The sequence below is a fragment of the Trachypithecus francoisi genome, unplaced genomic scaffold (genome assembly GCF_009764315.1).
Source record: "Trachypithecus francoisi isolate TF-2019V2 unplaced genomic scaffold, Tfra_2.0 Lachesis_group4, whole genome shotgun sequence".
In the NCBI taxonomy this organism is placed as follows: Eukaryota; Metazoa; Chordata; class Mammalia; order Primates; family Cercopithecidae; genus Trachypithecus; species Trachypithecus francoisi.
In genome coordinates, this window is record NW_022681469.1 from 24,256,942 (window position 1) to 24,284,451 (window position 27,510).

Here is a 27,510-nt window from a genome sequence, read left to right on the forward strand (position 1 = left end):
TCGTGTCCATGGCCTACCCTGACTGCTCTGCGCTACATACCATAATCTTTTGCCCTCAATGAACAACAAATTTATGTCACAAGCCCCAATATACCATTCCTTCTGCTCATGTGAATAAAGTTCCATGCACTGTAGTCTACCTTCCCTGCTTCATGCTTCAGCATATAGAAAATCGCGAGTGTCTGTTGTGTTGAAATAAGTGTAACTGAGTGTTACAGGAAGGCATGAGTCAGACTCATTTAGAAGACTACCTAAAATTCACCAAACACATGGAGACACTTTGGGGATGCCATTTTCAGTCACTTTATTATCAGGAACTTTATTTTTAAACTAATTACAGGTACCCAAACATTGACGTTCAAAAAATTAAAACAAACCAAAATGAGAACCTCAACAGCCATAGTTGTCTATCTGCTGCTTATGCTTGTGGCCAAAGAGGAATTCTACTAAATGTCAAATGAAGGATGTCGCTAAACTAGAAGACAAGTTAAAGGGCCTTGTTGTCATTTGTCATTGTGGTGGTGGTTGTTGGCTTTCTTGGAGAAATATATCTGTGACTTTCTAATTTAATGGGCCGCTGGCCTTAATTATCAAAGCATCCCTTTTCCTAGAGGAAAAGACTAGTAATAAATACATATGGTATATTATCTAATATCTCTTATTGTCATCCCAGAAAATCTTACTAAATATAAAAGTGAACTACTAATTGGAATAGTGACTGTCAATGGTGACTCAAAAATGATTTCTTGGATAATAAATATCTTTAACTTCATCTCTACTTGTTGCTCTCCCATCTCAGAAACTTATGACCTTCATTTAACCCCATTAGTTACTAGTTTAGTGACCGCCTAGGGGGCTAGCAGGAAAGCTAACTCATAAGGCTGTGACATAAGCACTGAGGCATCCTAAAGCCTCATCTGGGTCACGATAAGTTACCTAGTTACCTATACAAACTCTACTCCACAGCCTAGTTCTGGAAAACCGGGGAAAAAGAGAGAGACTTCAGCACCCATAACACACTCCTATGCCACTTCTTTTGCATTTCTTCTTAGCCAATGGTTGGGAAAGACTATTTTTTAGCTTGTTTCACTTTTCCTTGATCTTCTACTTTCTTAATGGCTGCTTGGATCGCCTCTTGGTCACCCAGGAACTGATGAGGCCCAACAGCACGCAGGTTTTCATCCAGTTCCAGAAGAATGGGGACTCCAGTAGGAAGAGTAATGTTGATGATGTCTTCATCTGAGATACCTGTTGATCAGGACAGGAAGAGACCAGGTGTTAAAAGACAACTCAGGAGGAAGTTCTGTTTAATTACGTAACTGCACTTTAATCCCATTTAACTGTGTGCCTGAAACATGCAGGTACTGAGGGATTCCAGCTATAATTCCTGGAAGCCAGAAACTTTCCAGAAATTATAAGAAAAAAGGCTTAGAGATTCACAGCAAGTGCTACATTAGGACAGTAGATACCTTTTGGGACTATCTGTTCCTGTTTCTTATCTAAACCTGAAAGGAAGGAAAATTATTTTCTCTATGCCCACATTTGTGTTACTAGTTTTCCAAAGAATCAGGCAATCTCAAAAAATCAGAAAGTGAACCAGGAGCGTTTTCTGTGTTTCTCCTTTTATGTGTTGTACCCAGGCTGGTACTAAAATTAGGATTTTCCGCTAATCTCTAAATCTAGTTCATTTGATTAGAATGTGTTTGGTTTTCCCACACTAAGTGAGCTTGCAATATCCAGAGCTAGATCCCGTCCAGCAGGCATGCTTTCCTAGGTGCTTAGAAAGCACAGTCAAGGGGAATCAGGAAGGGATTTTACAGCATGCCTGTGAACACGGCTCGCTCTCCTGTGGTCCCTGAACATTCCAGCTGCTAAAAAAGGAAGGTATATATAATACACAAGCCACCTTTAGTCCTTTTTAAAGTACAACTGAATTACAGGTAATTCAACTTGGACCAGAAGAGCGGTAGTTGTAGTAGAAGTGGTAGTAATAATATTTTTTATTATTACAAGTACTTTTAACAAGAAATAGCAAATATATCCTGAGTACATATTTCATGCCAGGTACTCTTTTAAGCATTTTGTATGTATTAACTCATTTAATCATCACTGCAATCCTATGACGACATATTATTTCTCCATGTAACAAGTTCTGGCACAGAGAGGTTAAGTAAACAATGATCACACAGATAGTAAATGGCACAGCCTGGATTCAAACCTAGGGGTCTGTACCTACTGTGTAATGTAACTCCTCTCAAGTTTCTCTGATTTCAAAGTGAGCAAAGGGAAGGCATGAGAAAGAGATGAAGTTCAACAAACTAAAAGACAACTGAAAGTATTCAAATTATCTACTTGAAAAATACTCCTTTATTACTTACATAGACTTCTAAATGCTAACCATATGCATCCCGTTCTATCTTAACAGAAAGGACCCAGCTAGAACAAGTTCAGGGGAGTCCAAGGGTTTGTTTTTATTTGAGGGTGGGGCAGAATAAGTTGTTATCAGTTAGCAATCAATGCACCTTTTCATTTTAATTAGCCATTGGTCCTAACTGTGAGCACCAGCCAGAGTCACAGAATCGTAGCACTGGATCCTCACTGCTGGGCTGGCTCTCTATTAGAATTTCATGTCAAGGCCTAGAAGAGCTACCTAATAACTCGTATACACAGACTATCCATACTCAAACAACTACGAAAATGGAAAGGATCTTAACTTGGAAGACACAGTCTCTTCCAAGTAAGCGTATTGTCCCATCACCTCCCCCGCCAGTCCCCCTTCAATGTACTATGCAATTTTAGGCAAGTAACTTCTCTGGACCTCCAATTCTCCTGTCAATTAAAAGAAAGAAAGAATGAAAAACACACACTCTTCCTTTGCCAGCATTTTAAAGGGTTGTGGGATAAAAGGGGTGGCTTGAAAGAGAACATACATGAAAAAAGGGTAGCACAATAAGTCTCTCTTCTTTCTCTATTAGGAATTCCCTTCTAGGTAGAAGATTTAAAGGGAAGGTTACTAAGATACTCCTTTGCCCTGCTAAGCCCCCACCTTCACACTGCAACCTTACAGAAGATTACCATCACAAACTACAGCTGCTGAGAACAAATCTGTTTGGACCAGACCGCTAGCTGTTTAGCAGGGAGATGACTGCTCTAGATTCTAAGCACCTTCCGGCTCCATCAGGTCAGAAATGTCAGCTAGTTGCACAACAGCCACCACATATATCCCTTGGAAAGAGCAGGAGGGGAAGTCAACAGCCTGTCGTTTGGAGTCAGGTGACCACTGAGCCTTTCAAATCCAACAGTACTCACTGCCAAATCCAGGGGAAGCTCTGGAGGTCTCCAAACCTAACTCATTCACTAACTAGTAACTGAGGACCCTTTATGTTCCTAGTACTCTGTTGCAGAACATGTGTGAGTGACCTTGGCCAAGATTTTACCTCCAATGAACTATTTCTTCATTTATAAAATGAGAGAGGACAGTCTCTCTAGCACCAACATTCCTTTACTTTATTCTTAATGGTTAAGAAAAGCAGAGGCACCTTGGAGACACAAGAGCATGAGGACACTGAGTACCGTTTATATTCATCTACTGTGCAAGGACCATGCTTTATCTGTTTCCAGAGTCTGTAAGCATATTGCTCACTAAATTGGAGAGAAAAATGGATTTTATAGATTTCTCCAAATAATCTAAATTCTAAAAATTAATTTGTTAAAAGATAACAAAAGTGACAAAAGTGACCATGTGTGACTAAAGTTTACCAGGAGAAGCAGAAACTACGAGTGTACATATCTATCAGCATCTCGGATTCACCACTCATAGATGTGTGCCTTTGCAATGTCAACAACTATTAATCTTAAGCTCTTGAACCCAGGACTTCATTGTAGAATGACTGAACATTCTACTTCTATTCAACATTGTATTTAAGATTCTAGCCAGGGCAACTAGGCAAGACAATGAAATTAAAGGCACCCAGATTGGAAAGAACAAAGTAAAACTATCTCTATTTGCTGAAGGTATGATACCACCAATAACCTGTTAGAACTAATAAATTCAGCAAGGCTGCAGGATACAAGAACAATACAGAAAAGGAAATTGGGTTTTTGATATGGTAGCAATAAGCAACATGAAAGATTAAGTAAACAATTCCATTTATAGTAACATCAAAAAGAATAAAATGCTAAAAATAAATTTAACCCAAAAAGTACAAAACTATACTCTGACTACTACAACACAGTGTTCAAATTAAAGAAAACCTAAATATGTATTTATGGATTAGAAGATGTAACACTATCAAGAGGACAACATTCCCTAAATTAACGTACAGATTCAATACAATCCTATCAAGAATCTCAGTGGACTTTTTTGTATAAATTTACAAACTGAACTTAAAGTTCATGTGGAAATCTAAGGTACTCAGAATAGCCAAAACAATATTGAAAAAGAAGAAAAAACCAAAGGACTCATAGTTCCTGATTTCAAAACTTACTACAAAGCTATAGCAATCAAGATAGACACAGATCAATGAAGTAGAATTGGGAACCCAAAAAAAAACCCTCATATCTTTTACCAATTGATTTCCAACAAGTGTGCCAAGGCGATGAAATGCATAAAGAATAATCTTTTCCACAAATAGTATTGGGATAACTGTATATCCACATGTAAAAGAATGAAGTTGCACCCCTAACTCATACTTTATATAAAAATTAACTCAAAATGAATGAAAGACTTAGAGTCAAAAGCTAAAATGGTAAAAATTTTTTAGAAAAACAGCCATAGGAGTAAAGTCTTCATGACCTTGAGTTAATTAATGGTTTCTTAGATATGACACCAAAAGCATATACAAGAAAAAAAAATAAACTGGGTACATAAAAACTAAAAATGTTTGTGCTTCAAAGGACACTATTAAGAACATAAAAAGGCAACCCAGAGAATGGGAGAAAAATTTGCATAGCATATATATTCTAGATACAAGTTCCTTATCAGATATAAGAACTGTCTCCAATAATAAAAAGACAAATGATCAAATTTAAAAATGGGCTAAAGGTTTGAACAACCATTTCTCCAAAGATATACAAATGGTCAATAAGCACATAAAAATAGGCTTAATATTACTAGCTATCAAGAAAATGCAAATCAAAACCACAATGAGATACTACTTTGTACCCACTAGGATGGCAACAATAAAAAGTCAGATTATAAACAAGTGTGAGAAAGCATGTGGAGAAACTGGAGTCATAATACACTGTAAAATCAGGTATGCAAAAGGCTATAGCTTCTTTGGAAAACAGTCTGACAATTCCTTTTGTTACACACACATCTACCATATGACCCAGCAATTCCACTACTAAGCATATACCCAAGAGAAATGAAACATGAGTCTATATGAAACTTGTACACAAACCTTCATAGCAGCATTATTCATAATAGCCAAAAAGTGAACACAACACAAATGTTCATTAACTAATGAACAGATAAATTAAATGTGGTATATCCATACAATAGAATATTATTTGGCAATGAAAAGGAATGAAGTACTGATGCAAACCACAATAAGGTTCTTGGAAGAACCTTGAAAGCATGATGCTACTAAATAAAAGAAGCCAGTCACAAAGGACCACTTATTGCATGAGTTCATTTATATGAAATGTCCACAACAGGTGAATCTATAGTGACAGAAAGTAGATTAGTGGTTGCCCAGGGCTGGGTGGAATAGGGGAGGGACTGAGGGGACGGTAACAGCTAAGGAGTGCTGGGTTTCTTTTTAGGGTAGTGAAAATGTTCCAATATTGATTGTGGTAATGGAGTTACAATTTTGTGAATACACTAAAAGTCATTTAACTGCATACTTTAAATGGCAAATTGCATGGTATGTGAATTATAATGCAATAAAGATGTTAAAAAATAGTAAACAGGGCACAGTGTGATGGCTCACGCCTCTAATTCCAGCACTTTGGGAGGCCAAGGTGGGTGGATCACCTGAGGTCAGGAGTTCAAGACCAGCCTGGCCAACATGGCGAAACCCCGTCTCTACTAAAAATACAAAAACTAGCCAGGCATAGTGGTGCACGCCTGTAATCCCAGCTACTCGGGAGGCTGAGGCAGGAGAATTGCTTGATCCTGGGAGGAGGAGGTTGCAGTGAACCGAGATTGCACTCCAGTCTGGGTGACAGAGCAAGACTCTGTCTTAAAAAAAAAAAAGTAAACAGATCCAGAGAGGTTAAATAAACCTGCTCCAGTCACAAGACTATTAAGGCAGTAAAAATGGACCTTTTTAAACTACCAAATCCCCAGGATTTAAACCCTGGTTAGGTGACTTATCCATGGTTATTTCCATGACTACCAAGGAGGAGACAGAAGAATGTTTCTATGAATGCTCTACCCTTGTGAAAGGCTGGTCCTAACTGGACATCTGCTGACGCATCCCGTGTTCCCACGACTGGTAAAGAGAATGAATAAGTTTGTCTGATCCCCAGCTAACACACTGCGATCATGATGGGCCATGTTTAGGAGTTGTTGTCTGTGACTTTAGAAACAAGCTCCGGGTTTTCAGCAAGGGGCTGGGGCATACATGGGATTCACTTGTTTGACCATGGCCTCAGCTCTAACCAGATCCAACAGATCCCCTCATTAACAGCGGCACTCTCAAGTTTGGTCCCTTTTATGTGGGACCAAATTAAACAGCCAAATAAACAAAGGCCACCGAAACTATAATATTTCAACTACAAAGGAAGGAGAGTTCAACAAAAATAGTAATGTTTCCAATAAATAAATAAAGTCAACATTCCACTTTAATGACTACTCAAGCCATTCACACAGCAGACTAATTACTTACAAATATTTAAAACACTCAGACTGGTTAATAATCAGTCAATGAGACTTAAGTGACTAAAATTTTAAAACAGCAGATTAGGTAAAACCACAGTGAAGCCATTACTCATTACTCAATTTTGGCATAAGTTACATTCAACATCCTAAGAAAGTTAAGCAGGCAGAGCTCCTAAGGCCAGAATAATGCATCTGAACTATATTAAACCAAACTGAATTAGTACTATATTATATAATATCCTATTATAAACTCATTCACTGGAACATTATAGGAAAGTTAAAAATGAGTGGCTAGATATCACATCCCTTGATAACTGGCTCAGATTTTTCTACAGTTGCATGGTCGTCTCATTTCAAGCAGGGGATTTGTTCCAGGACTGCACGTGTACCAAAATCCACTCACACTCAAGGCTGGGAGTCAGCCCTACGTCTACACAGGTTTCACATCTAGCAAGTGTGGTATTTTTGATCCAAGTTTTGTTGGAAGAAAACCCATGTATAAGTGAACCTATGCACTTCAAATCCGTGTTGTTCCAGGGTCGGCTGTAAAGGGAACCACCACTGAGTTCTCACCCTGTACCGACCCCTCTCCGCAGTGGTGTGGAGTTAAATACAGTTGTCATTACTTAGTGGACCATATTGCTAAATAATTTCTGGACCCTAGCAGCCAAACCATAACAGTGTTACTTACAGTTGAACAAACATTTACTAAATTCTTGCAGTGGGCAAGGCACTGTATTCTACAGTAATGTGTGGAGGAGCAGGTGCAGGGCGAGAACTCAGTGGTGTTTCCCTTTACAGCTACCCCTGTCTTTAAGGGGCCGCCATTGCCTTTAAGTCTTGAATCTTCATGTAGAAGCACCTCGGAGCTAACTGCGGTCAATTTAAATAATGGGATATTTTAAGGAAGAAATAATGAAAGTTTGGGGTAATAAGTCCAGGAAGTAACTCAAGGTCAAAACTGGGGAGAAAGTCCAACAACTTTATTTTCTGCATAGAGGACTAACTTCAGGAAGTCCAATTTGCACCTACCAACCCTCTCCCCTAAGTCACCGTGGCAGGAACAGGAACCAAAGACAAACTGTTATGTACACTGTACATCTACGAAAGCACCTCCTGGGAGAGGCGCTTGTGCAAATGCTCACTTTCCCCACCAGGATTATAAATTCCTTGAGAACAGGAACAATGTTTGATCCATTTCTGTATCACCTATGTTGTTAGAACACAGTGCCTTGCCCACTGCAAGATTTAGGAAATGTTTGTTCAACTATAAGTAACACTGTTATGGTTTGGCTGCTAGGGTCCAGAAATTATTTAGTAATATGATCCACTAAGTAACTACAACTGTATTTATTCTGTGAATCTACTTTTTACATGTAACGAAAGGCTATAAGGAACAAAATGTTAGGCTGGGTGTGGTGGCTCACGTCTGTAATCCCAGCACTTTGGGAGGCAGAGGCAGGCGATCACGAGGTCATGAGATCGAGACCATCCTGGCTAACACAGTGAAACGCCGTCTCTACTAAAAATACAAAAACAAAATTAGCTGGGCGTGGTGGCGGGCGCCTGTAGTCCCAGCTACTTGGGAGGCTGAGGTGGGAAAATGGCATGAACCCGGGAGGCGGAGCTTCCAGTGAGCCGAGATCGCGCCACTGCACTCCAGCCTGGGTGACAGAAACAGACTCCATCTCAAAAAAAAAAAAAAAAAAGAACAAAATGTTAATTAAAAATCCTAATACATAAAGCCTATATATGAAAACACCCTAAGGACTTTGTCAGAGGTGCAGTATAGACAAATTTCAGAAAGAGGTTAAAAGCTCCACAAAAGGACCCTGTGTCTCATTCCATATAGGGACAGTACCCTTGAACCAAGAACAAGACCTGATTTAGTGAACCCTAGGTGCATACCTGAACTGAATAAGTTCTAACTCTCTGGGTTTTCAAATTAAATCTAGTCTTGTACTGTTGAAGCCTTGATTAAACGTTGTGCTCCCCAGGACCTTACCAAGAAAAAAAAGGAGAATTCAAAGAATCTTAGCCTCGAAGAAAAAGCTGTTGAAATCTAGTGCCAATAAAATAAACAATTCAAATTAAATGGCTTTATATGTTCTTTGGTTTTCTCCAAAGTGTTCAAAATCTTTGAATTTTAGAAAACAGAAGAGATGGTCAGAGAGACAGAAAGATTTGCTACAGGACAAAAAGGAAAGAAGAAACCCCAATTCTGTAGTGCATACGCTTTGGAATTAGAAAAAAAAAGGGGAAACAACTCCAGTCAACTCATTCATTAAATAAGGTGCGACCCACTCATTCCTCACTTCCCTCTCCTGGTCAGGTAAGTCACAATTCAAACCCTACCAACAAACAATCTGTGATAAGAGTTCTGTATTCCTTTATGGCCAATACGAGCTGAAACAAGAGATTCTGAATCTCACAGATGATCTACCTATTTTTAATTTTAATTATTTAAGATCTGAATACTATATATGTAAAGATGGGCTAGGGTGATTTGAATATTATAACACAATAAAATAACAGACTAATTTAGAATAAGGCAGAGAGAAGACTCCATTCTACGTTTAATTTTATACTTAAAATAGCCTATAATGTTTAAAAAATAAAGGGTTCTATAATCAATTATTATAAAAGAAAGCTTAGTCACACCAATAGGCAACTACTTGCCTCATAGAAGAGAGGCCTGAATTGGCTGCTTCTGAAAATATCCCACTAAAATGCCAAAGGTGACCAACTCATCAGTCCCTGTCCCCACAGCTAGTCCCAGCTGACCGTTCCTCCCTGAGTGTCTAATTTTATCTCACCACTTCTGTGTCTTGCTATATATGCAGCTGCACACAGGTCTTCAGGGATCAAGTCTGTCTTGCATGAGTGTCTTGTGTGTCACTCTTACTCCAAACTCGAAACGGCCTCGTCCTGTGCTTGAACCCAGACTAAACAATCCATTTCCTCTGGCAAGATGCAGACTACATCCAGTGGTTCATTTTGGTACCTGGCTTTTCCTTTGATGCTTGCCAGCAGGAAACAAACAGGAAGTGACTATGCCAACCACAGAGAATGAAACACACGCCTGTCTGGAACGCTACAGTACAGGATGCTTTCAGATACTTAGGTCGACATTAGATGTTTTCATGGTGGCGCTTTGTGAGAAGTGTGTCTGAACCAGTCAGAGGTGGGCCCTGCTTTTTAACCTGGACTTATTAGCACAATCATAGGTAATTATATTTCTAAAAGCCAGTAAAGCAGTCCCTTAAGTAGGCATTTTTTTACTATATAATATTCTGTATGTCTTGTTTTGACTTCTTTCTTCTGAAAGCATTAACTACCATCAGATTAAAAGTAAAGCAATCTCAAAAGCATATACGATTTATGAGCAGAGATATTATATAAATAAGTCATTTGACAGGGGAAGGGTCATCCCCATCAGCCAAGAAGCCTGTCTTAGGTACTGACATGTGGTTTCCGTGTTTGCAATTCTCATAGAAGAGTGTTATCTAGTTCCGAATCAGTATCACTTGCCTCTCAGTGTACCATTCATCTGTGTTGACTCCAGGAGGTCCTTGTTGACCCGCTCCTAGACTAGGTTGTTACAAGAAGAAAAAGGAGGCGATGGAAGGCCCAATTAAGGCTAATGAAATTGAAGATAATAAGCAGAGATAGCTCTGGGATAAAAAAACTAAAAAACTTTATTAGAGGAGTTTTCAACCTGTAACATTAGCAAGATTCTCAAACAAAACTTCATGGTCCAGCAACTTAAACATAACTTCTCATGAAGAAGGACTTTAAAAGGCAGTTCCCTATAATGACCATGATTTAGGTGCTAAATAAAGTCAGAACCAGGTGGCTCCTGAAGCCTTGAGAAAGCATAACAAATGCCCTCCAGGTTAGTTTTCAAAGGCAAAGATAGGTGCATGCAGCAACCTTCACTGAATTCTCCTAATTGACTAATGTAGTCTATTACTTTGTGAACAAAAGATAAGGTCCCAATTAAGGCAATGGTGAGTTCACTGGACAAAGCAAGGCTTTTTGAGGTACAATTTACATACAGCAAAAGTCACCCTTTTTAGCCTGTAAGTTCTATGAGTTTTGACAACTGCATACAATAGTGTAATAAACAGTCAGGATCTAAAACAGCTCTATCAAATCCTTAAAATTGCCTTGTGCCCCTTGGCAGCCTACCCTTTCCCCACCAATCTGTTTTATTTCCCGATAAAACATTTTCCAAAATGGCACATAAATGGAATCCTACAATACACAGCTGTTTTAGCCCAATTTCTTTCACTTAGCACAATGCAGCTGAGGTTCAGCCATGATAATGGGTGTATCAATAGTTTGCTTCTTTTTATTAAAGCAGTTTCTTTTAGCAAAACAGCTTAGTGATCAATGACTGATCAAACGAAATAAAAAATATGACCTGGATATACTAAACAGCAAAGTAAAACGCAGTATTGAACCATAGCTTTCCAGTGAGTTCAGAGCCATGTTCTAGTTCCTATTTAAAACAACATGTGTATGTAAAATGTCTAAAACTGTGCTTGGCACGCGGTATGCACTCAAGAAAGGTCATCTTGTATAGCTATGCCAGAGTGTGCCATTCAGACCACAATATTATAACAGCAGTAATAATGTAAGACTCGATTAGTTGCATTAAATTACCTTTTTATAGTTTACCTGCCACGGATGTTCTTGATTCAGCTTCTTAAAACACAGTATTCCAAACAAAGAATAGGTCAAGGGAAAGGCTACCTTTTAGAAAAAAATTGTAAAGCCCAGGTGATAACTGTGTGTGGAGCCTCAGTGAACTGAGTTTTGAGTAGAGTTCTTGACGCCAACTAATTACCATGATCGTGGCCAAGGAATCTGGAGTCTCTTTAGACTTCAGTTTCTTCCAACAGCACCTGTCTTCTTTCCCACAAATGGAGAAAGCATCAGTCAGGATATGACTGCCTATAGTGTCATAATAGCAAATATCTGAGAAACAGCTAACATCTTCAGAACCAACACTCTTTACTATTGAGGTACACGGATGATACCTGTAAGAGCAGACCTAAGAGGAGATGAGTAATATTAGCATACTCTTGGTAGAAAGATCTTAAAGCAATTTGATATTTCAGCATAGACCAATATTCTAATTAGTTATTTAACTGGGGTCATAATTCTTCCCACCCCATAGTTACAGTTTTCAAACAATAAGAAAGTATTTTTCTGATAGGACAGTATGCTGTCATTGATGCTATCAGTTACCACACTCCTTCCCAGTAGGTAAAACATTTTTAGCTTGTCAAGCAATTTAAAGACAAAATAGGGAAAATTTACTCCAGTCCCTTGCAAGAGCCCATATTGTATGGGTGAAGTTTACATAACCATCTCTAGAAAGCATGGCTTGGAATCAGATGAATCTGCAGCCACAAGTGTTTTTACTTTCATAATAAATGAAAAGAAATTTAGCAACTTTTGTGCTTACAGGAAATATAAACCCTGGTTATGCCCATTTCTAGATTCAATTCTTAACAGTAGTGAAAGCTAACATCTTCATTTTCATGTTTTTATTTTCTAAAAGTGGGTCTCACTATGTTGTCCAGGCTGATCTTAAACCTAGGTACAAGCAATCCTCCTGCCTCCACTTCCCTAGTAGCTGAGACTACAGGTGCGTGACACCACACCCAGCTCAACATCTTCATAGTGAGGTAATCACATAATTTATCATCCAGGTTGGGGCACTTTTGAAAGTAAAAGGAGATGCTATTAATAATTACATTCGGACAAGAGGTATTAATCACAAAATGGGCATGTATGATCATGTAACTTGATAGTAAGCATAAACTGGCGATTAAGATGGTAACTTTTGTTTTTTACCACCATAAACACATACACATGAACTGGCAAAGTAGTCCTTCCTATAAAAGAAAATCTTTATTTCTCCCTAAACAGTTGAGAAGATTCACTTAATTTTTGGAGTCTTGAAAAGTTAGCATCTAAATCCAATGAATGAAATATTTTGTTTTAGGTTGGTAAATTACCAAGAAGCACACAAACTTCTGTAATTTGAGCTCTGGAAAGTTAGACATGCAATACAAGAGGACTAACATGAGACTAATATGCCTATTCTGGCAAGTTAATACATCTATAATCAATTTTGAAAGGGCTAAAATTCACTAAATTAACAGAAATGATGTGAAAAAAATATGATGACATACCATTTCTTCTGATCTTGAGAAAGTCACTTATGCTTAATTTTTACAGTTGTGAAATAGAATACTTGGGACCTTATTTTTCAATAGACATTGTAAGAGAAACTTTATTAATGCAGATTGGCATTTAGAGACAATAACTAACTTATGCAATGATCCTGAAATCCAATCCAGCCTATTTCATGTACATGACATAGTTTCTTCCATGTTAGGTGTGGGAGTGAAGTCACAGTAGGGAACTACAGCAACATCTAAGAACTCCATTAGTATTAACTGGAGTACCACCAGGGGGTACTGTAGGCCAGAAAGGAACAAAGTCGTTATATCCAGGATGGGTGAGAGTCAAGCTTACAAACTATCCTTCTATTTTCCTGCGGACAAATCTGGATCCTCACATCCACTCTATTAGTTTTCTTGGCTATGGTCTTATCCTAACTGCATGTTCTGGCTTTTCTGCCATTTTTTCCCTCTAACTATCTGCCATCCTCCTTGGTCACCAACCCCATCATTTTTATTTTCTACCTCTCTCATAGATACCTCCCTCTCCGGCAGCCCATGTCCTTTTCTGTGTTCACATACTTCCCACTGAAGTCACTGCCTACAATTTACCTCTTTCTGCACCAACCCCACTGTTTTACATCAATTATTCCCCAAATAAAAACATTTTCTATAAAGCCTGTTTATGGTAATAGGGATAGGAGTTACAATGTAAGGCTACTTTAAAATGTCATTAATGGCCAGGTGCACGGTGGCTCATACCATAATCCCAGCACTTTAGGAGGCTCAGGTGGGTAGATTGCTTGAGGCCAGGAGTTCGAGACCAGCCTGGCCAACATGGCGAAACCCCATCTCTACTAAAAAGCTACAAAAATTAGCCAGATGTGGTGGTACACACCTATAATCCTAGCTACTCAGAAAGCTGAGGCATGAGAATCGCTTGAACCCAGGAGGCGAAGGCTGCAGTGAGCCAAGAGCGAACCACTGCATTCCAGCCTGGGCAACACAGTGAGACTTTGTCTAAAAAAGAAAAGAAAAGAAAATGTCATTAATCTCTAAAGGTCATTCAGTTTCATACTTCCAACTTAAAAAAATAAAATAAAATAAAAAAATAAAAAAAGACCTTTAGATGAAGGATTGGAAGCTGCCTGAAGACCAATGCCTGCTTATTTCCCAGTGAGCCCTGTAAGTCCACTTCTGCCCCAGCGGTCAAAGCTGCACTTTCATTTTTCCCGGTGTTCTATACTCTACAGCCGTGCATTTCAGCTTTGTACTCACTTCTATATGTTTGCCCTCCTCTACAGTTTTCTAGGCCAATGACAAATCCTTTTACCTTTCAATTCCATTGATTATTTTTCCAGCTTTATTTTTTTTATTTTTATTTTATTTTTTTTGAGAGGGAGTCTCGCTCTGCCGCCCAGGCTGGAGCGCAGTGGCCGGATCTCAGCTCACTGCAAGCTCTGCCTCCCGGGTTGACCACATTCTTCTGCCTCACCCTCCCGAGTAGCTGGGACTACAGGCGCCCGCCACCACGCCTGGCTAGTTTTTTGTAGTTTTTAGTAGAGATGGGGTTTCACCATGTTAGCCAGGATGGTCTCGATCTCCTGACTTCGTGATCCGCCCGTCTCAGCCTCCCAAAGTGCTGGGATTACAGGCTTGAGCCACCGTGCCCGGCCATTTTTCCAGCTTTAATGAGATATAATTCACATACAATTCACCCACACAAAGTGTACAACTCAATGGCTCTTAGCATATTCAGAGTTGTGCAACCCTCACTACAATCAATTTTAGAGTATTTTGTATCACCCCAAATAACTCTGTACGCATCAGCAAATCACTTACAAAATCTTCCATCCTCCCTACCCTCTAGGCAACAACCACACGACCTTCTGTTTCTAAAGATTTGCCTATTCTGGGTATTTCATATAAATGAAATCCTATTATGTGATCCCTTGTGGCTGGCTTCTTTCACATAACAGAGTTATTTCAACGTTCATCCATATGGTAGCATGTATCAGCATCACCTCCCCTTTTATTGCCAAGTAATATTCCATTGTATAGATAGACCCCATTTATAAGTTGATGAACACTTGGGTTGTTCCATTTTTTGTCTACTACGAATAATGCTGCTCTGCAGGTTTAGGTACAAGCTGTTGTGTGGACATGTGCTTTCGTTCCTCTTGGGCATTGTGATGGTTTGAACTGTGATCCCCTCAAAAAGATATGCTGAAGCCCCAACCTCCAGTACCTTAGAATGTGACCCTATTTGGAAATACAGTGTTTAACAGAGAATAATCCCATTAAAATGGAGGCCACTGGTGGGAGGGGGTGGGCTAATATTATTGGTGGCCTTATAAAAGGGGAAATGTGGATAAGAAACACACACCCAAGGAGAATGCCAAGGAGCGATGCTGCTGCAAGCCACAGAACATCAAAGATTGCCAACAAACACCGAAGCTAGCCGAGGCAAGGAAGAATTGTCTCCTAGATTCATCGGAGAGAGCACAGCCCTGCTCACACCTTGATTTGGGACTTCCAGTCCCCAGAAAACACATTTCTATTGTTTTAACCTACCCAGTTTAGGTGCTTTCTTACGGCAGCACTGGGAAGCTACTACAGCTATACGCAGAGGTGTGGGATTGCTGGATCCTATGGTAACTCCGTGTTTAGCCCTTCTGAGGAACTGCCAGATTGTTTTCCAAAGCAGGCACACCATTTGATTAAATTAATTTCATAAATTGCTAATAGTTTCAAAACCTCCCTCAAATGTGGAAAAGTAAGTTTTGCTATGTCTAAACACAACCTCTACATGTAATTTTCTCTTTGCCCCCAGCATGGTTATAGTCTTCTTTACCACCGTTTCTAAACGTTCCTATTTCCCTCAAAAAGAACAGTAACAAACAGTTAAATCATCAATGCACTAGCAGGAGGGAATGTGTACAATCAGCTGTGGGTGGGCTGTAGAATGAGTTTAAAGAGATCTATAACAAATTTGAAGATAGGTGAAGAGTCAGTGGTATTAAACAGTAGGAAACTTTTTAAAAGGGGGACTTCCAAGCTAAGAAGGTGGAGAAAAGGAGATAGTGGCATTTTCTTGAGGGAAGGAAGCCTGGCCACAATAAATCTGAGTCCCAGTTCTAAAAAAGGAGTTGGCACAGTTGAATAGAATACACCTCTGGCAGAAATTCTGAAATTCTGAATTTCAGTTTGTTGTCTAGTAGGAGCCTCAACTCTTCTTCAAACAATAAAATACTATGGTCCATTAATGATGAAGTTAAAGATCTAATTATCCTGAACAAGAACAGAAACTTTTTTTTTTTTTTTTTTTTTTTTTTTTTTTTGAGACGGAGTCTTGCTCTGCCACCCAGGCTGGAGTGCAGTGGCCGGCTCTCAGCTCACTGCAAGCTCCGCCTCCCGGGTTCACGCCATTCTCCTGTCTCAGCCTCCCGAGTAGCTGGGACTACAGGCGCCCGCCTCGTCGCCCGGCTAGTTTTTTGTATTTTTTAGTAGAGACGGGGTTTCACCGTATTAGCCAGGATGGTCTCGATCTCCTGACCTCGTGATCCGCCCGTCTCGGCCTCCCAAAGTGCTGGGATTACAGGCTTGAGCCACCGCGCCCGGCCGAACAGAAACTTTTATATACTTCAGTAAATCAGATACGCATGTGCGTGTGCGCGCGCACATAAACACGCGCGTGCGCGCACACACACACACATACTTATCAAGTGCCACGTCTAGCCAATAAAATTTTAGTATCTAATAGTCTGTAGATTTTAGGTCTCTGCATGACTAATGGATGTCAGCTATACAAGTAATGATTTAGTTCTTGGTCATGTTATAAAAATCAGGGGAAAATAATCACATGCTAAAGATTACTTCATTTTTAACTAATAATCTATTTCTACTTATTTCACATACAAGGTCAGCCTTTTTATTTGTCACAGCCTCTTATAGAAAATTCAAGCGGAATGAAAAGGAATGGTGGAGAAATGTCTTCTATTTATTACCAGTAAGCTAACTGCTGACAGTGATGAAAGGCAAGAAAACACCAGATAGGGCATATCAGGCAAAAACCACAATCATCTGGGATGAGTGGAGACAGAGAGGGAAACGAGAAATCCGCAGAACAGTCAGAAATCCAGAAGGGGTCACAGTGCAATCACTGATGCTCAAAACCGGTGAACCTGAATTCTCAAAAGAGTTCATTTGGTTCATGTTACTTAAAAAGAAGGTAACAATACAATATGTTTTAGTATACATGTAGAACACGACATAAAGTAGTTAAAATTATGGCGCTGCTGATTTCCAAAAATTGAGAGTCAAGATAAATAAATAAACCAACTATGCTTTTAGTTTCCTTCCCCCTAACTTTCTTCCAGTCAATGACTAAATCTGCTCTGAAAAGAGGAGTGAAATGAAAGAACTGCTCAGGAAACCTACGTCTGGAAACACAGCAATCATTGTTTACAGTTGGAAGAACGTGAGCAAAACTGAAGTCTAGATAATTTACTCAACTTGAAAAACTCAAATTTACTTTCAAGGCCGTTTCAACAATTCCTTCCTTTCCTAGCTTCCTTTCATTTCACTACAGCAATTTAGACCAGTGTTTCTCAAAGTGTGGAACCCCAATCAGCAGTATCAGCATCACCTAACGCTTCTAAGAAATGCAGATTCTCAGGGTGCACCCCAGACCTACTGCTTCCGAAACTTGGAGGGTGGGACCCAGAGTCTGTGATACACCAACCTCTCCAGGTGACTCTGATGCTTGCTAAAGTCTGAAAACTGCTGCTTCGGGTAACAGGAACGGAAAACGCACAAGAGATCTGATTTCTAGAACAAGATGATTCTTAAATCTGAAGTGACAAAGGAGGATGGAGAAGGAGAGTCTATTGTGTAACTAGGGCATCATTAGCTTAATTTCTAGATTAAGGCCCAGATAGCACACTTGGCAACCTCTAATAAGTGGTATATAAAGCTGGTACCTTCCAGGTGTTTTAGGAGTGCCCTACTGCTATTTCCATGAGCAGATATCAGAATGGTTTTGCCACGTAAGACTTCAGGAGCAATCCTTTCATTCCAATAGGGAAGGAGTCTTTCCAGAACATCCTTTAAGCTTTCAGACCGTGGCAGTTGATCCAAGGGCACATCACATACTTTATACCTCCGGTCGTTGTAGATTTCGTGGTAGTAAGGATGAGACTCCTCAATGGGAGGTGGGGTTACATTGTAGCTTCTTCTCCAGAGCCTCACTTGTTCTTCACCATGATTCAAAGCCATTTGCTCCCTGTTGAGACCGATCAAGGCCCCATAGTGACGCTCATTTAGACGCCAGGAGCTTTCCACGGGCACCCATTCCTGCCCTAGCTCTTCCAGGATCAGCCAGGCTGTGTGAATGGACCGATTAAGGACAGATGTGAATACAAGATCAAACTCAAAGTTTAATGCTTTGAGTTGCTTCCCACAGTTCCGAGCTTCCTCCATGCCTTCACTGTTGAGTTTCTGATCCACCCAGCTACAAAAACGGTTCTCCTTATTCCAAGCACCCTCTCCATGTCTTAACATAATAAGTTTGTACTTGGACATACTGAGGGCTGAACTTCCCAGGCGTTTTCAAATGGGCTAATATTCAAGGACAGCAATACATCTAGAAAGACAAGAACAAGGCTAAGTTATATTCTTCATTCAACTGACCACCTAGGGATAGAAACAGTTTTACAACATCCAATTTCTAAAAGAAACTGAAATCCCTTGGAACAGTCAGAAATGTGATAACTCATACACTGGGACACATACAGGCATATTCTATAGATATTAATAATTCATTACAGGGAATCTAGTTGACTTTTTTCTGATGTTTGGATAGCATGTTAACGGTATGACATAAAATAACAAAACACTTCATTCTAATGGCATGCTGTGTTTCTGCCAGATACAAAGGCAATTTGTGCTTACAGTAGAAAGGACTTAATATAATGAGTTACAGACATCTGAAAGAATGACTAGTAGCTGGGAACTCCCAGCTCCCAGCAGCTGACTCTACACTGAAGGCGTCCTTTTCACTTTGTTTTCCTGTGGTGGAAAAAGAAGTATTTACCAGTCTCACATTCTTATATTATTAGAATAATACAGAAGTTATTAAACATGTTATTTCAATGCACCACTGCATATATCTGGCATGTATCACTGGCTGGTGGCAACTAGCTCTTCAATGCCACAGGCTACATCACACACTAGAAAATCTAAGGTATGCAAAACACATCAGTTCAACATTCAGACAAATTAAAAATGATTTAAAGAGACACTAACACCAAATATGGTATGCACCTAAATAATCTTGCATCTGCCTGAAGATAGTTTTCAGCAGGAATAAATCCAGATGCAAAATAAGCTATCAAATGCAAGCAGCTGAGGGATGCTGCCTGTACAAACAGATCTGGTCTGTAGGAGTGAGAGGAACCACACTGATAAAGAGGCCACGCCTCCTCCTCCCCAGCCCTCCAGATATCCTACACACACCAGCTACATCTTAGCAGCAGGAGAATCTAGTAAAGGGAGACCAGCAACTCTTAAGCTATGCTGAACTCCTTACATTTTAGCTGCTGGCCAGAAGATCTGCTGGGCCCACTCTGTCCTCGGAGAATCTGCTGACATGGCTGCTCGGTCTGCCTCTCTCTCCTTGTGGTGGACACAGCTGCACTGACACATGCTTGGTTCACATGCCCGGCGTCTCCATCTCTGCTCCAGTGTTTTTGCACACTGGGTTGTAAAGATTATACGAGAACTAGGGCCTGGTCTTCTGCCACTCTTGGCAACTTCCATTAACTGGAGATTTTCTGTCCCACTTAAACTGTGAGTCACCCACAGTAAAATAACAATCAATGGCAAAATTGATTGGAATCTAGATCTAGTTTCCACCTTTCTTTAGTAATTCCTAGAGATTCTGAAGAGAAAACAGTCTTTAAAATAAGGCTTTATATTTCAATGGAAGGCAAACAGAGGACTTAAGGGAAGAAATCAAATTGAGGTGATATGCAAGTACTGTCATGTATTGCTTAATGAAGGCAATACGTTCTGGCAAATGCATCATTAGGTGATTTCATCGGGCAAACAACATAGAATGTACTTACACAAACCTAGATGGTATACATAATTTTACTTATGTATATTTTTTCATATGGAAAACCAAGTATCCCAGCACAATTAATAAATATCAGTCATTTCCCCTACTCGATCTGCAATGCCAATGTCAAGTGCCACATATCAGATGTCTATATATGCTCCATTGCCATCTTACAGGGTCACCATCATACACGTGATCCATGCTTGACTGAAACATCATTAGGTGGTGCATGGCTGAAGTTGAAAGGCTACAGCAGTTAGGATGATGATTCTCCTTCCTTGCTAAGTACCAGGTTGCTATGCATGTGGAGCAGGGAAGTGCCGGGGAACCAGAGGAGCCTAGGCTCAGGACCCAGGTGAGAGCATCCCACAGAGCTGAGAATTCCCCGGGAGGGAGCCCAATGTCTCTGTCTTTAGCACAGAAGGGGCATCGGGGTGGCAGAACAGAGAAGGGAACAAAAGGTATCTAGGGAGTATTTTGCCAGATGACTGCCTGTGCCCAGGGGCAGAATAGTCATGAGTCTAACAAAGTTCAAGCTTCAGAGCCCCTCACCTGCAAGAAACCAAACGATAAATACACACATACACCCACACACACACATACACACACACACACACACACACACACACACACGGAGGGGTGTGTATATGTTAATTTGCAAATGGAAGATATTTTTGCATTGTTTCTTTACAAAGCCCCAATCCACCAAGTAGTAGAAGCCTGAGCTCTATCAAAAACTGTATCTACCCTTTGTAACCATCTATCATTTTGTTTTGTTAGTGGTAGCAGAGGAGGGGGATGGAGAAAAAAGAAGGTATCAACTGTTGCTCTACCTTCACTCTCAGTTTATCTTGTCAAGTGAGAAGCCTCCATAAGCTAATGAAGCCGTTCTCTCTTCAGTTAAAGAAGGGCATGGTTAGACAAATTTTGTAGACAGAAGCACCTTTCCACCATCTTTTGATTATAAACTACACCAAGGGGACAAAACAATGTAGCAATAGCAACATGGACACTCAGGCACCCACCACCAAGCTTTGTGCTCTTATCCTCCTGTATTTGCTTACTGCATTAAAAAAAAGTTCTGTTTTCTTTTTACTGAAAAAATACACACACACACCCCAGAACAGAGGAACAGTACTGCAGACACAGAAACTATGCAAATACACATCCTTCCCTCACTCTGAAGCACAGGAATACATTTACACAGGTGAATATATGATAAAGTACTAAATTAGTATATGTATCTCAGGAAAACAAAAGGCCACTTTCCTCTCTCCTCCCTAGTACTACCAACAGACTTTTCCCACTTAACTAACTGCTGCATATTTACAAAGAAACTGCTGAGGATTAGCTTGCAAACATAAAAACTTCTATCAGCATCCACTGGAGCTGATTTACCCAGTGTTTACCAAGAAATACACAACGCTGTAGCCAGTGTGATTTAAAGTTTAAGGCATGGATTGCAAACTCAAATTCCTACAATGGCCAGGCAGCTGTGTGAAGCACAGTGCAGCTGGACTATGGGGAGTGATGGGCACCGTGAACTGCAAGGAATATGCATGCTTCTCTGAAGGAGGCAACTCTTGTGTAAACAGTAAAAGCTTTCCTATAACCTCATCTCATTGAACCAACAGCACTGTTCTTAGAACTTTTCTGGAAAAAAAAAAGATGGGATTGCTGACACCAAAGACTAGGGTGAATGCAAGACCCAGAGTCAGACCACAGAGAACCTTTAAGTAAATATATGTCTTTTTTTAAAAAAGTTAAAACAATCCTTTCAAAACCTCCTAAAAATTCATGTAAAAAATAAAAGGAGAACTTATTACTTAGCTCCAGTCCACTGCCCTGTGATACTGAGCAATTGAGGTTTCTAGATCTTCCAATTAAAAAAAAAAAAAAGAAAACGTATTTTTATCTGATATCTGATTTAAATATTAGCAACTAATGTACATTTGTAAAATGTGAGTGAAACAAAACATTTCTTTTTTTTTTTTTTTTTTTTTTGAGACGGGAGTCTCGCTCCGCCGCCCAGGCTGGAGTGCTGTGGCCGGATCTCAGCTCACTGCAAGCTCCGCCTCCCGGGTTCACGCCATTCTCCTGCCTCAGCCTCCCAAGTAGCTGGGACTACAAAACATTTCTTCTGCAGGCTAGATCACAGCTGCTAGCTTATGACCTCTGACTTAAAGGGAAACCTCCCCTAGGCCACAGATAAATGATGCAGCCACCATATCCCAGCAGACACAACCCAAGCATCTGGACCACTTAACCAGCTTTCCTGTTATTGTCCAACACAGTCTTTCAACGGACAGACCCTCTAATCCCCATAATGCTCTGGGCTTCCTTCTCCCTGACCCACCTTTAGAGCCCTCCCTCCCCAAACCATTTGCTGGTGCCCTGCAGAATTCCTAGCTCTATCTTCAAACTCCCACTCAGCTTTGAGCATCAATTGTGCTGAAAAAGAACTGAACTGAAAACTACCTCTTCCCAGGTGACACTGCTTCTCTCTCTAGTAGGGGGTGCTCATGCCTCATACCCTAGGGTTAGGGTCAGGTGATGGGCAGCGTCCTGCTTCCTCTGCTGACCAAACTGCCCCTCCCCCACCATCCTGGGGAGTTGGGGAGCTTCAGTGTTGAAAGTCTTGCTATATTCAGTTGAAGTTCTCTTGCCCTCATTTATTAACTGCAAACTAACAATTAAACTCCTTGAAAATTGATCTTATTTTAAACCTTCAATTCTTCCTATTGGTCTTAGGAAAATGTTCAGAATCCTTCATGTTAGACCTGCAAGGCTTTGGTTTTATTTCCTTGAGCATGTCAGGTTCTTTCTTGCCTCAGTAGTTTGGCACACACTCTACCCCATGCAGAACACTCACCCTTCATCTCTTCTCTCCATTGCCACTTCAGTCCCACCCTGCTTTAGGTTAAGCTCTAGTCATCCTTTAGATCAGTTGTGTCCAATCAAGATATAATTCGAGGCACAATGAAGTTTTAAATTTTCTACAAGCCACATGAAAAAGTAAAAAGAAATAGATGGAATAAATTGTAATCTTGTATTTAATCCTATAGGTCCAAAAGTTATCATTCAGACATGGAGTCAAAGGAGATCATTTTGGAACTTTAAAAGTATAATGACTGCTCTATTGGATTTCGGACTTGTATGGGGCCTGCTGTACCCTCTTTGTTTTGGCCAATTTCTCCCATTTGTAACAGGTGTATTTACCCAATGCCTGTACCCCCATTGTATCTAGGAAGTAACTAACTTGCTTTCAATTTTCTCGGCTCATAGGCAGAGAGGGCTTGCCTTGTCTCAGATGAGACTTTGGATTTGGACTTTTGGGTTAATGCTGGAATGAGCTAAGACTGTGGGGGACTGTTGGAAAGGGCATGATTATGTTTTGAAATGTGAGGACATGAGATTTGGGAGGGGCCAGGGTGGAATGACATGGTTTGGCTTTGTGTCCTCAACCAAATTTTGTCTTGAAGTTCCCATAATCCCCATGTGTCATGAGAGGGACCCAGTGGGAGGTAATTGACTTATGGGGGCAGTTACCTTCATGCTGTTCTCATGATAGAAAGTGAGTTCTCACGAGATCTGATGGTTTTATAAGCTTTGCCCACACTTCACTTATATTTCTCCTTGCTGCCACCATGTGAAGAACATGTTTGCTTCCCATTCCACCATGATTGTAAGCTTCCTGAGGCCTCTCCAGCCATGCTGAACTGTGAATCAATTAAACCTCTTTCCTTTATAAATTACCCAGTCTCTGTTTTATTAGCAGCATGAGAACTAATACAATTCTAACACATGATCCACACAAAAATTATTAATAAGGCAGTTTACATTCTTTTTTTCATAGTATGTCTTTGGAATCTGGTGTGTATTTTATAATGAAAACACATCTCAGTGTGAGCCAGCCACATTTCAAGTGCTCCATAGCCACATGTGACCAGTGGCTACCACACTAGATCATGCAGCTTTAGAGCTCAGCTTAAATGTTAGTTCCTCCAGGTCAGTGGTTCTCAAACTTTAATGTGCATCAAAATCACATTAAACAGATTGCTTGAGCCCACTTCCAGAGCCTGATTTAGTAGGTCTGGGGTGGGACTGTGAATATGCATTTCTAGCAAGTCCTCAGGTGATGGTGACATGGCTGGTCCAAGGACCATGTTTTGAGAACCCCTGCTTTAGACAGACTTCTCTCCCTTGCTCTTCACTCATTGGAAGTAGGTCAGGCCTGCTGACCTACTCCTAGAGCATCCTGCTTGACCACATTTGGTGCACCTGCGATGGATCCCTTGCGATATATTACCTGTTCAATGGCTATGTACCCTGTAAGACTGTAAGTGGCATCAAGGCAGGTCTTACTGCTGTATCTCTAGAACCTAGCACATCACTTGGTACATATGGGGCACTCGACTCGGTAGGTGTGCTGACTGAATCTAAGTCAGACAGAAATGACTGGATTGTACTCCATTATAGTTTTGTACCTTGTACTTTTGTACTATAAGTTTAGTATACTCATGGATGGCCATAATCTCCACAGAAAAAAAAATGGAGAGTCTGATTGACTTGTCCAAAAACATATGGCCAGTAAATGGCAAACTGGAACTGAAACCCTGGTTTTCTGCCTTCAACCCACCACTGGAGATATTAGAGTCGTGGTTTGAGGATCTTAGCTTACTTGGCTTCACTTCACAGGGGCATCTCCAGTCCCAACTTGTCCTTCCAAACCCAGGCAGCCATTTCATAAAATGCAAACGAACAAGGTGAGCATGAAGGAGGGCTCGGCTTATTAGTACTCTTGAGAAAAACCTCAAGTAAGCCAGGCGATAGTCACCCCAACTTATAAAGAGGAACTTTACTAAGAATATATACTCCCCACCCCAAATTAAAAACGATTCCTTTTCAACCTCAAGCTTTATTTTTTTGTTTTGTTTTGTTTTTCATAAAAGCTCACCAACATGCACCTGGTTTCTCATTTATCCCATAGCAAAAGTTACTGGCACTTACATTAAGTACCGATTTTAATCAATAATTTACATCATGCTAAAAAAAAAAAAAAAACATATAGGTTATTGAATTATCCCCCAGGGTGTCCTCCTTTTTAAAGTGTGATCTGGCTTGAAGAAAAAGTTGACTAAGCAAACATCTTTTACACAACTCTGTATCTTATCCTCCCTCCCCTTCCTCTTGGCCATTTACCTTCCCTTCTAGCCATTCCTTTTTTAGTTTCCTGACACCTGACTCGTGCCTTGCCCACTCTACTGAAAAGGTGTCTCAAAAGACTGCAGGTTAGTTACTTCTTACTAAGTGGAGATCATCTTCTCCATGACTTCTCTAAAACAGACTACTTCCATCAAGAAAAAAAACCCACTAAGATTTTGGTGTAGCATTTCCTCCAGCTCTTCTATGATTACATCTGGGTCTTGGGTCTCTGCATTTTCTTACCTACCTGTGAGAGTACTATGAAGATGATCATATTAGTCACAGTAGCCAACATTCACAGAGTGCTCACCTATGAATGTTACTTCAATGTTACCTGGCACTGTGAATCCTCAACCGCCATTCTATGGAGTGGCTACTATGTTTACTCCCATTTTACAGATGAAGAAACAGGAGGAGAGGTTAACTTGCCCAACGTAACAGAGGCTGTAAATGGCAGAGCTGGAATTTAGTCTCAAGAAGTCTATATCTATGTCCTGAACCATTTTGCTACACTATCACGTTGAAACCTGAGGCTAAGTCTTCAGTTCTTGGAAACCCTTTTCTCACTGCTTTAATCACATTAAAATGGATGACTCATAAATTGAAAGCCCCAAATACTCAGTCTCCCTAGCCTGACCAATTAATTCATTCTTCAAACATTTTGTACATTCCATTTAGGGATAGCCCAATGCTAGGCCTATGAGGAATATGTAATCCAACAAGAATTATGTCTTCAGTACGTGTGTGTGTGTATGTGTGTCTAAAACTCAAAGTAATTCACACCATGAGAAAGCACTTCATTAGTAAAAAGTGGGAAGGGAGTGAATATTTCTGAGTAAGGCTTCGTGGACACAGTACTTTTTAAGCTGGATTTGGAAAGGCAAGGTTTAGATTTACAGAAAAAAGTAAATGAATTACAATCTAGGGGAACAGTGAGTGAAGGCAAAGGAGCAGGCACATATGGAAAATGGTGAGCCCATTCAAACTGGCTGGAGTATAGCTAGAGTAACCACACATCCTGATTTGCCTAATAGGCAAAAAATATTCTTTCCATAAAATTGAAGTTATGGTTCAAGATTAGCATTCTTTCAGCAAGGTCAGGACAGAGAGGGTAGTTAGGAGAAAGATGCACATGCATCATTATTACAGAACAGTATTGTCTTAGGCCTGTTTCCCCAACATAATTACTACTAGGGCCCCTTTCACACTTAAGTGTCCCATTTGGAAAATTATATGGCCACTCTTAAGTACAGGATATAACAAGGAAGCAGGAGGAGACTAGCCTAGAAAGATAAGAACAAATAATGACCCAAAAAAGGCCTTGTTTTTCTATACATATTGGGACATCATTAAAAGTCTAGTTAGCATGCATTTTAGCAGGATCAGGCAGCACTTACATACAGAGATAGACCAGAAAACCCAGGAGTATGAACACTAGCTGAGAGGTTTTTGCAATAATTCTGGTAACACAGGATAAAGACTTGGACCAGGACAATGGCTGTTTAAGTGAGATGAAGGAGGTAAATGTGAAAGACACTACAGCTTAGCTCAGATATTAGCAACTTTTTCTGTAAACCACCAAATAGCAAATTTTTTAGGCTTTCTAGGCTACACTGGTCTCTGCCATAATTAGGCACAATCGTATCATTCTGCCATTGCAGCTGAAAGCCACCATACGTAATATATAAGTGGATAAATCTGTTTCAATAAAACTTTACATATGGACACTGAAATTAGAATTTCATATAATTTTCATACACATGAAATACTAATTTATTTCAACCATTTTACACGTAAAACCCATGCACAGTTTGTGGGCTGTTCAAAAACAGGCAGTAGACATATGATCCAGCAAGCCCACCACTGGGTATACATCCAAAAGAAAGAAAATAAGTATACTGAAGAGATATCTGCACTCTATGTTTATTGTACCACTATTCACAATAGCCAAGATATGGAAGCAATCTAAGTGCCCATCAACAGATGAACGGATAAAGAAAAATTGGCACATGTATACAGTGGAATATTATTCAGCCATAAAAAGAATGAAACCCTGTCATTCACAGTAACATGGATGGAACTGGAGAGCATAGGTTAGGTGAAAGAAGTCAGGCATGGAAAGATTAATTTCACATGTTTTCAATCACATGTGGGCGCTA

The 27,510-nt window shown here is 40.1% G+C and overlaps 1 protein-coding gene across 2 annotated transcripts in view; it reads right to left on the reverse strand.

Annotated features, from left to right (window-relative positions):
* Positions 1-279: 279 nt before the first annotated feature.
* The window catches only part of BPGM (bisphosphoglycerate mutase), a 32,939-nt gene continuing 5,708 nt past the window's right edge, over positions 280-27,510 (reverse strand). For both annotated transcript variants that reach the window (XM_033194690.1, XM_033194691.1), the window contains 2 exons: positions 18,009-18,670; positions 280-1,248 (listed from right to left, as the gene is read on the reverse strand). In XM_033194690.1, the coding sequence (XP_033050581.1) occupies positions 1,070-1,248; positions 18,009-18,609 (780 nt within the window). In that variant the 5' untranslated portion in view covers positions 18,610-18,670 and the 3' untranslated portion in view covers positions 280-1,069. The remainder of the gene's footprint in view (positions 1,249-18,008; positions 18,671-27,510) is intronic.